Raw genomic sequence first — 12,625 nt, 5'->3', positions numbered from 1 at the left:
TTAAAACTCTTGTATGAAGGCTTTAGTTACATTAATGCTTCTTAACAGGATTATGATTATACGAGGGAGTCTTCTTTAATTACTATATCGTCTGTTGAGCAATAACGTATGATATTCCATATTCTGTAGGGCACCAACAGGATATATAGCTTTCCAACCAATATAGGATATATACCAACCAATATAGCTTTCAGTTTTATAAAGGTGTCTTTTTTTTTGTTTGCATAGGGTGTATGTTAATAGAAACAAAAGGATGTCTACTGATCTCTACCCTTATGTTTCTACCGAACCTGTAAAGTGTATAACTTTTAAAATTATTCACATCTGCAGGCCAGCATTTGTTAATCCGTTAATTCCTGACGGCCCAAAGGAGGAAGAAGTGTTCAAGCAAGGAGCATGTAAGTAATAATGTCTGTGTTCTTTGTGGTAGTGTGATTAACTGGGAAAGAATGGAATTCAGAAATTCTATTACCAGGATTTGCTATTAATTTATTTGGGGGGAAAAAATATTACTTTCATCTCACAGGTGTGGTAGAATTCTTGGAGAGGGATCTGATTTTTGAAATACGTCTCCTTTTACATCCTCCAAATGTATAAATGTTCAGATGCAGGGTTTTGTTCAGGCCCATCTATGGTTATTTCTGTTTTAATATGACACTGGTACACTGAGTGCTGAACCTAGTCTGAGAATAAGGAAGCATGTTGTTTTGTAATTCAAACAAACAAGCAAAACCCAAACATTTAGTTCTGTGCTTCCTGAACTTTTACATCTTGCCTTGTCTCTCTCATTTGAATCTTGGCACATAACGTAATTTAATATTGTGCCGTAATATGGAGTCATTAAAGCTTTCTCAGGATAGCATTTAAACATACGTAATGTTAAGTATGTTGTCAAGTCTCATGTTAAGTGCTGAGTTCCCTAGTGATCTAGTGGTCATGATTTGGTGCTTTCACAGCCTGGGTTCTATTCCTGGTTAGGGAAGATGCCTTTTTTTGGTGGTGGATGGGTTGTTCTTGGCCTGTAAGGAGGTGGGCAGTGGGGTCCTCCAGATGATACCAAGTTATGAGACAAAGTTAATACACTGGAGAGTAGGGAGCAGATACAGGCAGACCTGGACAGATTGGATCAGTGGGTGAAACGAAATAGGATTCAGTTCAAGAAAGATAAATGTAAGGTAGGTAGGAGGAATCCCCAGCATACCTACAGGTTGGGGGATGACCTCTTCAGCAGCTCGGAGGGTGAGCTAGATCTTGGAGAACTAGTTGACTCCCAAGATGAACGGGCTGGCAGTGTAACAAGGCCATCAACAAAGCCAATTGCACCTTGTCGTGTATTAGCAGATGCATGACCAACAGACCATGGGAGGTCATGCTCCCCCTCTATGCGGCATTGGTCAGGCTGCAGTTGGAGTACTGTCTTCAGTTTTGGGTGCCGCACTTCAAGAGAGATGCAGAGAATCTGGAGAGGGTTCAGAGGAGGGCTACTCGCATGATTAGTGATCTCCGTGAAAGACCCTACAAGGGGAGGTTGAGAGATCTGGATCTCTTCAGCCTTTACAAAAGATGGCTGAGGGGTGACCTTGTAGCCGCCTCTAAGTTTATCAGGGGAGGACAGCAGGGAATTGGTGATGTGCTGTTTACCAGAGTGCCCCAGGCAGTAACTAGGAATAGTGGGTGCAAACTAGTGGAGAGTAGATTTAGGTTAGACATTAGGAAGACATTTTTTACAGTAAGGGTGGCCAGAGTCTGGAATGGGCTTCCAAGAGAGGTGATACTATCACCTAACTTGGAGGTCTTCAAGAGGAGGCTAGACAGTCACCTGGCTGGGGTCGTCTGACCTCGGTCCTCTTTCCTGTTAGGGGCAGGGGGTAGGACACGATGATCCATTGGGTACCTTCTGACTCTATAATCTATGAGTTTGAGGCCCAATTTGCTGGTCTCTTTATATCCTAAGTCACTTCCATGCCATTTGACGTGAGATATAGAGCAGGTTATTGTTCATATTACGTGTATACATCACAAATCCCTGGTGTCTCTGATGGCATGCATTATGAAGTCATCACAGTAAAAAACCACAACTTAAGCTTTAAGGCACAAGTTCTGGTGAACAGCTGTGGGCATTTTGTTTTAAGTTAATTTTTTGTTTACCTTCAAAGGTGAAAACGCACAAAACACCAAAAGCGTCTTAGAAGTATTATTCTTTTGAAAGAAATCTATCGCATATTCAGTACATTTTAGAGTATTATAGTTTCAGTGATTCAAGAAGCAGAGGAGTTGCACACTAGGCCTGTGCGAAGCGGCTAGTATTCGCTTTGGATTTGGCTGATTTGGGGGACAGTGATTCAATTTGGTGATTTGAATTGCTGTCCCAAATCGATTCGGCGGAGTCTGATTCAGAGATTTGGCTACCACTGAATTGGCCGCATCTCCGAATGAAACAGGCCCCATCCCCTGCCTGCTGTCCCAGCCCTGTCAGTGGCTGCCCCACCTGGCCCCAGTGTCCCGGGTCTTTTAAAAGCCCTTCACACACTGGCTTCTGCCAGGCAGGGGGTGGGATGTGATCCCCAATGCCCCATGCTGCATGGGGAGCGCTCTGCCAAGAGTCCCCAGAAGCCCCGATGGCTGCTGCAGCAGCTGGCGAGTGCGGGGCTCTTTTTTTTAAAGAGCCCGGAGCTGAGGCCAGGCAGGGCAGCCATTGATGGGGCTGGGAGAGTGGGCAGGGGAGTGCTCCGGGGGCTGGGGCCTGGCAAGGGTCCCCCCATGGTCCTGGCCCCACTCGCTCCCCTACTTACTGGCACGGAGTCCGGGTCCAGCTCCCTGTGGCGGTAAGTGGGGACTGCCAGAATCTCTGAAGTTCTCTGGATCTTTTCTGAATCGATTCGGACCTTTTTATTAGTCTCCCAAGTTCGATTCAGATTTGGAGATTCGGCCACCAAATCAGGCCAAATCTCCTCTGACTCGAATCAGCACTGAAAGCTTCACACGGTCCTATTACATGCCCTTTGTTCTGTTCAGCTCTTTTGCCCTTGTTAGTATTCCTTGGTCTGAGGTTGCATTCCCTAGCCCATTGCTTCATTGAAGAACCCAACACACTCTAACAGCATTTCTCTGAAGCGACCGTTTCAAAATAAAGCACTTGAATGGGTGAAATCCTGGCCCCATTGAAGTCAGCTGCAAAATTCCCAATGATTTCAATAGGGCAGATTTTTTTCTTTATTTCACACGCACTAATTTCCAGTGTAGTGTAAGGCTTAGTCCAAGAGACTCTGAATACAAAAATCTCTTAATCTGCTAAAGAATTACAAAATGGAGGGAGGAGCAGATTCAAACAACTCAAAACTAAGCAGCACTGTTTCTTTTTGTCAAGCTGTGATATTTTTTTTTTTTTTGTGTTCTGTAGTGAACAAGATATAGAGGACAGATTTCAGCACTACATCCTTACTGAAAATGGCTCCTACTGCAGAAGAAAGAAACATTGTCCACAACATGTTCCTTAATACATTGGATACGAGGCAAGTAAGAAGAATTCTAGGTGTTTGCAAGAAGGGATGGTAATGTGTCAGTTGAGTGCGTGCTTGTAAGGATAGGTAACTAGAAGGATTAGAGATTCTTTATTTGTCCATCTCATCACTTGAACATCACTTGATGTTGTTGGTTGTACCATGTATACAAGCACAAAGCACTTGTAGTGCTGTTTGATGTAACTAATCTATTTCTTAATTTTAACCTTGATGTGACTCTTGGAGCATTTGCTCTGCACATAAGTTTTGTGCCTTAATAGTTGGCAGAATCCTATAGGGAAAAGGTCTTCCCTGGCTAAACTGCTACATTGTACATGTATTTTAGGCAGCATCTTTTTGTGGACAGGTGAATGTTAGCTCTTTTTACAGATTTTGACATGACTGGAAAAATCTGATGCTGGAAGGTATGTAGGCAAGAATACCAGAGTGAAAGAATTAAATATGATAGGGCAAATATTCTGAAAAAATGGAAACATTGGAAAGCTGTAGTAGAACTGAAACAATAGTAATGGAGGGAGAGAGAAAGCTGAAATATATAACTCTTCTATCATTAGTAATATGTTTAATCTGAAGTGAACACAGATTCTGGGAAGACTACAGGAAAGTAAGATACAGAAAGTCAAGCGAGAGAGACAATGAAAAGATAGAAATGGGTAAGGGAGATATTTTCTTATACTTATATTTTTATTAGGGTTCTATTTGTAAGTTTTCTGGAATAGCAGGAGAAGAATTCAGCCTTCACGCAGCCATTTTGAACTTTGTTAACAAGAACAGTGCTCAGGGAAATCCTGAAATGTCTCTAGAAACAACATGAAAGGATTTCTGTTACTGATTCTAGAAGCTGCCAAAGCATTTCTCTTCAAAATGAGTAATGTTCCGTGGCTGCAAGTTTCACAGCTCTGTAGTGGATTTAGCCATTTATTCCATTAAAAATCATTAGATACCTGGATGAATACCTTAGAGCATGGCTGCTCAACTGGCCTCTGGTGCTGGGTCAGCTGACCTGCTTGGCTCTCCAGAGTACATCGGGGAGCTCTGTGAGCCATGGCCCTGGGCACTATATCAGGTGCACAGGGCTTGATTGCAAAGTGAGTGGTGGCACGTGGGGCTGGGTGGAGAGGCAGTGTGGGGCTCCGATCCCAGCACTTGGGGCCAAGAGGAGGCAATGTGGGATCCTAGGGCCTGATTCTGAGATGTGGGACTGGGTGAACAGCATGCATAGGCCTGATCCAGGCATGTGGACACAGCATCAGCCCAATCTTGGTGTACAAGGTCTGATTTGACCTGCAGACTGGCTCCACGCCATTCATCTGGCCTGTGGGACCAAAAACATTGAGCACCACTGCCCTGGACAGGTTTGCTAACATAAGCTGTATGAGTGAAGTAGAAACAATCCTCAACAGTCTCCCTGACCCTCAGGGCCTTTCTGCTTAGCATGGTTAAGGCATACCAGTTAGCATAGCTAGAAGCATACAAAGGAGTCATCACATCCAGTTGCCTTTGACTTCCTAGCCCAAATCTCTGGTGCCCACTTACATCTGGGTCTACTGGGGGCAGTAGCCTTTGGCACCAGGCCAGAGTGAGGATTGACTTTATGGCACTGGATCCATAGCAGGGTGTCTTAGGCACTCTTTCTCCATGCCTTGATTTAATTGAAAGCATACAGTGGATTGACTTGGCATCTGGTCTCCCATTATAACCTATAAGAAAGGTAAAGGGCTTAATGAGGTTGCTGAGAGAGTCTGTTTTTTTGAGATGCTGTAAGTATTTCACATTCACTGCTTTGTTGGTTTGGGCTTTGGCATGCTTAAGTGGCCCCTCTTTAGCTCTAATGCTACAAATGCTTATGCACGTATCTCGTTGAAATCACAGTAATCCCACTGACATGCTCAAACACGGAGTAGACTTGAGCAGAAGTGTTTGAAAGACCAGGACTTTAGCCTGTTCCCTGTGTAGTAATAAGTCAGAACATCACACTTGATTATGGTTTCAAGGTCTGTTAGAAATAGCATGCAGTACTGCCACTGGTACTTCTAGTGTCACTTGAGTACCAGTGTGTGTGCATGCATGAAGTTTACAAGTATAGTTTTGAGTTTGCATTTGTAGCTTGTTGAGTGCTGTTAGATTAGGATACTGAATGTATTTTTTGTGTTCTTTGTTTCCGCAGGACAGTAAGTTTTCGGAGCCGTGTGCTACCACCTAATTCAGTGTGGATGGAGGATGCGAAACTAAAGGGCCTGCAAATCTGTCATCCCCAGGTATTTCAAAGAGGACCGATGCATTGCTGAAATCATAATGAATAAATCAGGGAATATATTTTGACATTGATGGATTGAAGACATTACACTTCGACTTTCTTTTTGCACTTAAAGATTTAAGTATAGTTGGCATTAAGATCATGTAAATTTAAAGGCTTAAATGTATTTCTTGGCCTTTTTAGACTGGTCCTTTTGACACTTAGTCTTCCCCAGGTGAGACAGGATGATCTGTAGAGCTGGTGTTTTCTTGTAGTGTCTCCTCTCCAGTAAGAGTTTGTTAATTTTTAATTGACTAGCTTCTTTAAAACTTACGATACTTAAATAACACTCTTGAAAAGATGCAGTAAACTTCAGAAAAGATGCAGAAAGCTGGTGTTTTCCCTTAAAAAATCAATACGAAACCACAGCACAGATTAGATAAAAACAAATATGCTGTTCAAGATATAGTAGGAAAAAATATTTTAAAAAACCCGTTTTGTTACTTGGGAACATTACTATATGCTGAACAGATTTCATAGTGACATCGTAATTATAAAGGTTTGAGTAACTTCAGTACTAGCTTAGAAACAAAGCAGTTCTCTTAATCAGTGAAACTGTATAGGATCAGGCCTGACAAACTGCAGATGAAGTCAGGCCTGAGCCACACTTTTTATTTTTCCATTAATGTTAATGGGAATTAGTCTAAGCCCTAAATCAGTGATCAGCTTGGCTCTTGGAGTCACAGAGGGTACCTGTAGATATGTGGGGGTGCTGCTCTGATGCCCTGTATTTACAGTGTGTCAGAGCAGACTCAGTTAATCAAATCTGCTGGAGCATGCTAATTGGTGTGTCATAGCAGCCTCTGCGTCTCATATATTCAGTGTCCCAGTGCTTCAAAATGGCAGTGGAGGTGTTTTTAATTAAAGTTTGATGAACAAGCTTTAGTTAAGGCACTCCCACCGCCATTTTGAAGTGCGGGAACTCTGAATATGTGAGGTGCTGCGGGTGCTTTAATTAGAACAGTTCTGGAGTCTCTGCAATTAAACTGCTCCCTGGAACATGTGTAAAGAAGCCCAGAGGTGCAGCTGTGATTAGTTTGCTTTTTTTTAGAGTTTCATAATAAAGCGATATGCCTGCTTATTATTTTACAGTGCTCTAAAATATACTCTGCGCTTTATAAAACAGTGAAGCAGTTCCCGCCCCAAAGACATTGGAGTCTTATTCTTTTCTTTTGAATGTTCTCTCCAGGAACAGTAGTGGTTCTATTAATGTCTCTTCTTCGTCCTTTGTGACCTCTCTCTTAAAATAGCATGCGCATACAGGAGCTGGGCACAGAATTTGTGTGATGTAAGCCCAAAGGTTACTAGCACTTAGTTGCAGGGCTCAACAGGTGTACAATTCCAGCCACAGGTTGAGATCACTCCATAAAGCATTGAAGATGGGCTTTTAGTTTTTATGGGTTTATTTTATGTGTTGAGTTATGTGGGCTATGGCTATCTGAACTAAGTAGGCAGAGTCATTTTAATTTTGTATATGTTTTAATAGCGCTTTACGTCTCACAGATACTCAATTTATATACATATGCTATGTATATTATAACAGGATGCAGATGAATATGACAGGATTCACTCCCAGACTGAGAGTGCATATGTGTGTGTTTCTGTCCATTTGCTGATTGTGCTTGTGTTTCTAAATAAAGGAGCGGAACGTTTTCAATAGGATCTTTGGTGGTTTTCTGATGAGAAAAGCATTTGAGCTGGGATGGGCTACTGCCTGCAGTTATGGGTGAGTCACAGTCTTGCACTGCATTCCTACTTTTGTAGTCCTAGAATGTTTTGTATGCATTTAATCAATGCGGCAGGGGGAAGCCGAATTATAAATGTAACAGTTGAGCAGTGAATCCGGAATGCATGTCCTCCAGACAGTGGGAAAGTTCTGGAATTTCAAACGGCTATTCTAAACTGTGGGATGTGCATTGTATTGGGCTGCACAGTAACTGTTACAGTAGATTGTTCCCCCTAGCATGATTAACAGGACGTACACCTTTTGTTTTCACCAAGAACTTTTAACTTTGCATTCTTGATTCTAGAACTTTGATTTTAAAGATGATGCTGCCATCCAGGAAAATATGCAACTGATGGAATCTGTTTTATCTTTAATGTACCTCTCTGAGCTATTACGACTAGCTTCTTGAGATGTACATACTGGTTAAAAATGTCAAGTGTGAGTTCTTTTAGGTATTGGATCTTGTTATAGTTTGTGTAATGTGCAACTTCTGAATTTTACCTTCTTGTCACTTGCTCTTAGAAAACCTGACTGGGCTCACAGTCCTGCCAACATTTACATACATTTGTAATTGTAAGCATGTGAGCAGCCCTGCTGATGTCTGTGCAGTTATGCATGTACTTTAAACGTGTTTGTAAGCATTTGCAGGATTGGGGTCTAAGTGGTGAGATCTAGACATTTTTGCTGTAAGTGGTGTATTACTGTGCTTTTTGGCTCTCTGATACAGTGTCACTTAGCCTGTGAGAAGAAAAAGATGACCAACACTGTAGCTTAAGAGTTTGTCAGTACAGAGGGGCAAGATGTTCCCTCAGGTTATTTTCTTCTTGGTGCCCTGGTATTATTCTCAAACAGTTCCTTTTTATGTATTTAAGTGTCTCAATTTCAGCTGCATCCTTTAGTAAAGACACGAGATGCAATTGCTTCAGGCTGTGCTGAGACATGAGATGCTTTTGATTACAGTTTTTGTCTTTCTTCCCAGAGGTTCGAGACCTTTCATTGTGTCTGTAGATGACATCATGTTTCAGAGACCAGTAGAGATTGGATCCTTATTATTACTTTCTGCCCAGGTAGGAGTTGGTTTCTCTTCAGAGCTGTAAAGTCTATATTTTACTTTGTGCCTTTTAGTATCAGTTGCTGGTGATGAACAATGAGCTGTGAAGGAGACAGTGATCTGTAGTGTTAGGCAGTGGAGTAAAGTCACTTGATTATTTAGTATCCAAGGTAATTTAATAACTGTAACTTCTGCTTTTACTATCTAATAGGTTTGTTATACAGAAAAAAACTATATCCAGATAAGAGTACACAGTGAGGTTTATGACACAGACACCAAGGAACACAAGACAACCAACATCTTCCATTTCACATTTATGTCAGAAAATGAGGTTCCTCAGATTGTGCCAAAAACATATGGTGGTAGGTGGCAATGTTAATGCATTGAATTAAATAGTATCCCTCTCCTGGGAAAAGGGAGACCTGTCCTTCTCTTGCTTGTGGGGCCACACTTAACTGACCATCTCTAATCAGTAGAAATCTGTATGCCCCTTCCTGCTGTATTATGCATCTTGCTATTATTATTAATACTTTTCAGATTGCTTGATCTCTTGAGTTGTTGCCTGGTATTGAGCTTCTAATGTGTCTAGCTTTTCTTTCTTCCTGTTGTTTCAGAGTCCATGTTGTATTTGGATGGGAAGCGACATTTCGATGCAACCATGAAGGGAACCAGAGAAGCAATGAATGCCCCTGCAGCAGCCTAGCAAAAGGCTACCTTTTGGAGGAGCCATCACCAAAGACTTCATGCTTCATGCATGCAACATGTTGGTGTTGGCATTCCTGCCCTTTGAAGCAGTTTGATTATGAATGTAATAATCTGGAATTCATCAGGCATATACAAAATGAAAATCATTTACTGCTATTTATACCTCTAGCTGGAGAGGCATTTTGATAGCGTAGTGCTTCTTTCTGCCCCCTGACCCCTTCTGCAGTCCCATCCCATTAAAACTTCCATAGCTAAGATGCACAGCTTTTAAAGCCAGTTTTCATATTGCTATAGAAGGGTGAAAACATAGTTTAGAACAGTGGTTCTCAATCTTTTTTGGACTCATAGTCCCCTCCATAAATCCTATAAATTATGGCACCCAGTTTCAAAAACTAATTTATATATTACAATGCTTACTCTGTGCAGAGAAGCCTGGTAGTGCAGGTAGGGGTTTGTATAAGCAGGGACAAGCCTGAGCCTGTACTTGTCTGCTTCGTTTATCTGCTTATCTGCTCATACCTGCAACACCCTTAAAAGGATCTTAGTCACCCCAGGATGCTTGTCAACTGTTTGAGAATTATTGGTCAAAACTTTAAAAGGATACTGTCAAAATGCCACCATTTTTATCTTTTGCTTCGCTATCACCTTTGATTCTTCCTACTTGTTTCCCTGATACAGGAAAGCTCTCCAAAATGAGGGCTGCAAGTGTAATCCTGTTGTTTTATTTGTATACCTGTACCTGACTCAAGTTCTTGTCCAAGTCGCATTCAGCCTCCTTGTAGGTTCTCAAGGACACTTCTCAACAACAGGACGGTGGCACGATGGGTACATTTTGTTGCATGTGCATCTTTCATCAGACAGAATTTTGTAAGGTAATTGCAGAGCCCTGCTGTAGGAGTCTGATGTTGTGTGTTTCCTATTCCTTTTCGAGGACGACTTCCGACTCTCTTTCACCCCCCACAAAATGATTTTGCCAGATGTGAAGTTTGTACCCCTGTACACAGGATCCCACTCTTCTTTTTGTGCACATGCACTCTTTTATTTAGCTTTGTAATGCTAAATAATGGCATGAGGCAAAGGCATGATGGCACATGAGGCAGATTCCTAAGTAAATATCAAGGGAGTGGGCAAGGCGCTTTAAAGCAGAATGTGTACTGCAACAGATAAAGCCTGTGTGAAGGCCTCTTAGAACAGCATTGATCTCTCTCTGTAGGGCCTAACGAATCTGTTGAACAGCTCTTGGATCAGTTAGTGGGGTTGGGGAAATAGCAGTATTCTCAGGCCCAGACAGGTTCCAACACACATGAAGTCTATTGACCTCTGTTGCTAGAAGACGGAATCCTCGGCTATAGAATAGATCTGTGCTTGGTCATAATGACATAATAACATTGTATAGCTTTTACTACAAACAGCAGAAAGAATATTATGTCCACGTGAAATACGGAGCAGTTTTCCAGTGTGAAGAGGACTCAAAAACCTGCTTAAGTTTTAGAGAGAAATAAGAGTGGTGAATGGATCACAGGGATAGACCTAGATTAGGTTGTGACCAATGACAGGCTGTGTGTTGAGGAAGATGGAAGGTAGCTTAGAGTCCTCTTTTTTTTAAATAATGTTGCCACGAAAGGGAAAAGGAGGTTTTTTTTTTTTTCTTTTATGGAGATGTGCAGTTTGGGTACAGACAAAACCAGAGGTGGTTAGTCATGTTAGTCTGAAGTCGGGCGGAAGGAAGGGTGGGTAGGGTTCAGCAACCTCAGGGCAAGGCCCGGCTTGCCAAGAGATTGGCTCTGGCTTATGAAGGTCTGATCTCTTCTGTGTTTTATTAATGGTGTTCTGATGCCCTGCTGCTGTTCAGCTGCCAGATCCATTCTGCTGTTTTACCAGGAGCCAGCTTATCTCCTCTTGCTATCCCAGCCCTCCTTGCTTTGTGTAGAGGGTTGCTCTGTTGCCCTCTAATAATGTTTCCCCCAAAATGTGCTGCTGAATTAGCCCGTCCAAATGCCAGCACGTCTTTTTTGGGGAGGCTTCGTTATGATGTGCTGAGAGAGCAGCTGTCAGTACAGAGCACGGATGGCTAGATTTACAGTAGGGGATTGGCAGCCTGCTGCGATGGCTGGGTTGCAAATCCTGGCCTGTGCCCGAGGGTATCTGAAACATTACACAGACATTTCAAAAGGCTACCTATAGATATACAGGTGAGATGAAATGCTCCCAAGTGTGACAGAATAATACCAGGGAGCAGGTACTGATTGTATTGTTTTGTTCCACTGTCCATCTGTGTGGGTTGTCAGTTCTCCAGCATCCCAAAATGCATTGCGTTTCTCATCCCCTGTCTGCCCCCAGCACACACCCCTGCTGCTGCTGCTAGTGGGGTCCTAGGCTCTGCTGTTCAACACTTTAGTCAGTGATCCTGAAGTTGATACAACTCTGCTGTTTCCATTTGTGGATGACCCAAAGATTAGTGGAACAGTAAACGGTGATGAAGAAAACAATCATGTAGAGTTGGACTGATTGCTTGGTAATCTGGGTCCAAGCCAAACAAACAAACAAAAAAAAAAGCGTTATAAGAACTTGAGTTGAAATGTATTGCATCTAGGACTAAGAAATGCAGCCATTGCCACAGAACAGGGGACTAGCCTTGAAGGTAACGACTGAAAAGGTTGAGTCATTTTTATGGACAAGTAAGTCAACCAAACAAAAAACTTTTGACAAGAGAACCATACAAATGATTCAGAGACTGGAAAAGACTCCCTGTAGTGAGAGTGGAGCTCAGTCTGTTCAGCCCACCAAAATATTAGTGGATGACTTGGTTACAGTGTATATGTAATGGAGAGAGAGACTGGTTTCTTATGACACAAGTGGAGAAAAGCATAAGAAGAACCTAGGGTTGGAAGCTGAAGCCGGGCAGGATCAAATGGTCAGGCAAACTTCTGGCTTTCCAGAAATGTAAGTACTAGAGCTGTGGATTGAGAGCTATCTAGCTCCCTGCTTGCAATCCAGTGCTGGCACTGTGTCTTTCTCTATTACGTTTAGTAATGAGTTTAACTGGCTACCCAATACTGTATCCTCATTTTTGTATCCAACTATAAATAAAGTTTGCCTCCTTTCCAACTGCACCCCTTTTGTGTAGATTTTGTTTTTGTAGTCTTAAGGACATCATCAGCAGTGGCCAAGACAGAGAAACCAAACCATCAAACAGAACAAGGTGCATAGTAGTGGAAGACGAGCACATTTGTAGAGTTCATCGAGAACTAAGGATGTATCCCAATCAGAGTAATGTAAAAGTATCTGAACAGTCACACTAGTTAACAAATAAACTCTTTGAAATA

General features: G+C 42.2%; 1 protein-coding gene across 1 annotated transcript in view; it reads left to right on the top strand.

The window, feature by feature from the left end:
• The window catches only part of ACOT9 (acyl-CoA thioesterase 9), a 45,875-nt gene extending 33,250 nt beyond the window's left edge, over positions 1-12,625 (top strand). The window contains 7 exon segments of the mRNA XM_019523926.1: positions 331-398; positions 3,401-3,512; positions 5,689-5,779; positions 7,458-7,543; positions 8,523-8,610; positions 8,806-8,956; positions 9,209-12,625. Of these exon segments, the coding sequence (XP_019379471.1) occupies positions 331-398; positions 3,401-3,512; positions 5,689-5,779; positions 7,458-7,543; positions 8,523-8,610; positions 8,806-8,956; positions 9,209-9,297 (685 nt within the window). The 3' untranslated portion in view covers positions 9,298-12,625.

The sequence above is a fragment of the Gavialis gangeticus genome, unplaced genomic scaffold (genome assembly GCF_001723915.1).
Source record: "Gavialis gangeticus isolate Ggan-Ray unplaced genomic scaffold, GavGan_comp1, whole genome shotgun sequence".
Classification (NCBI taxonomy): Eukaryota; Metazoa; Chordata; order Crocodylia; family Gavialidae; genus Gavialis; species Gavialis gangeticus.
Note: the sequence above shows the minus strand (reverse complement) of the source record. Positions and strands in the feature narration are given on the sequence as shown.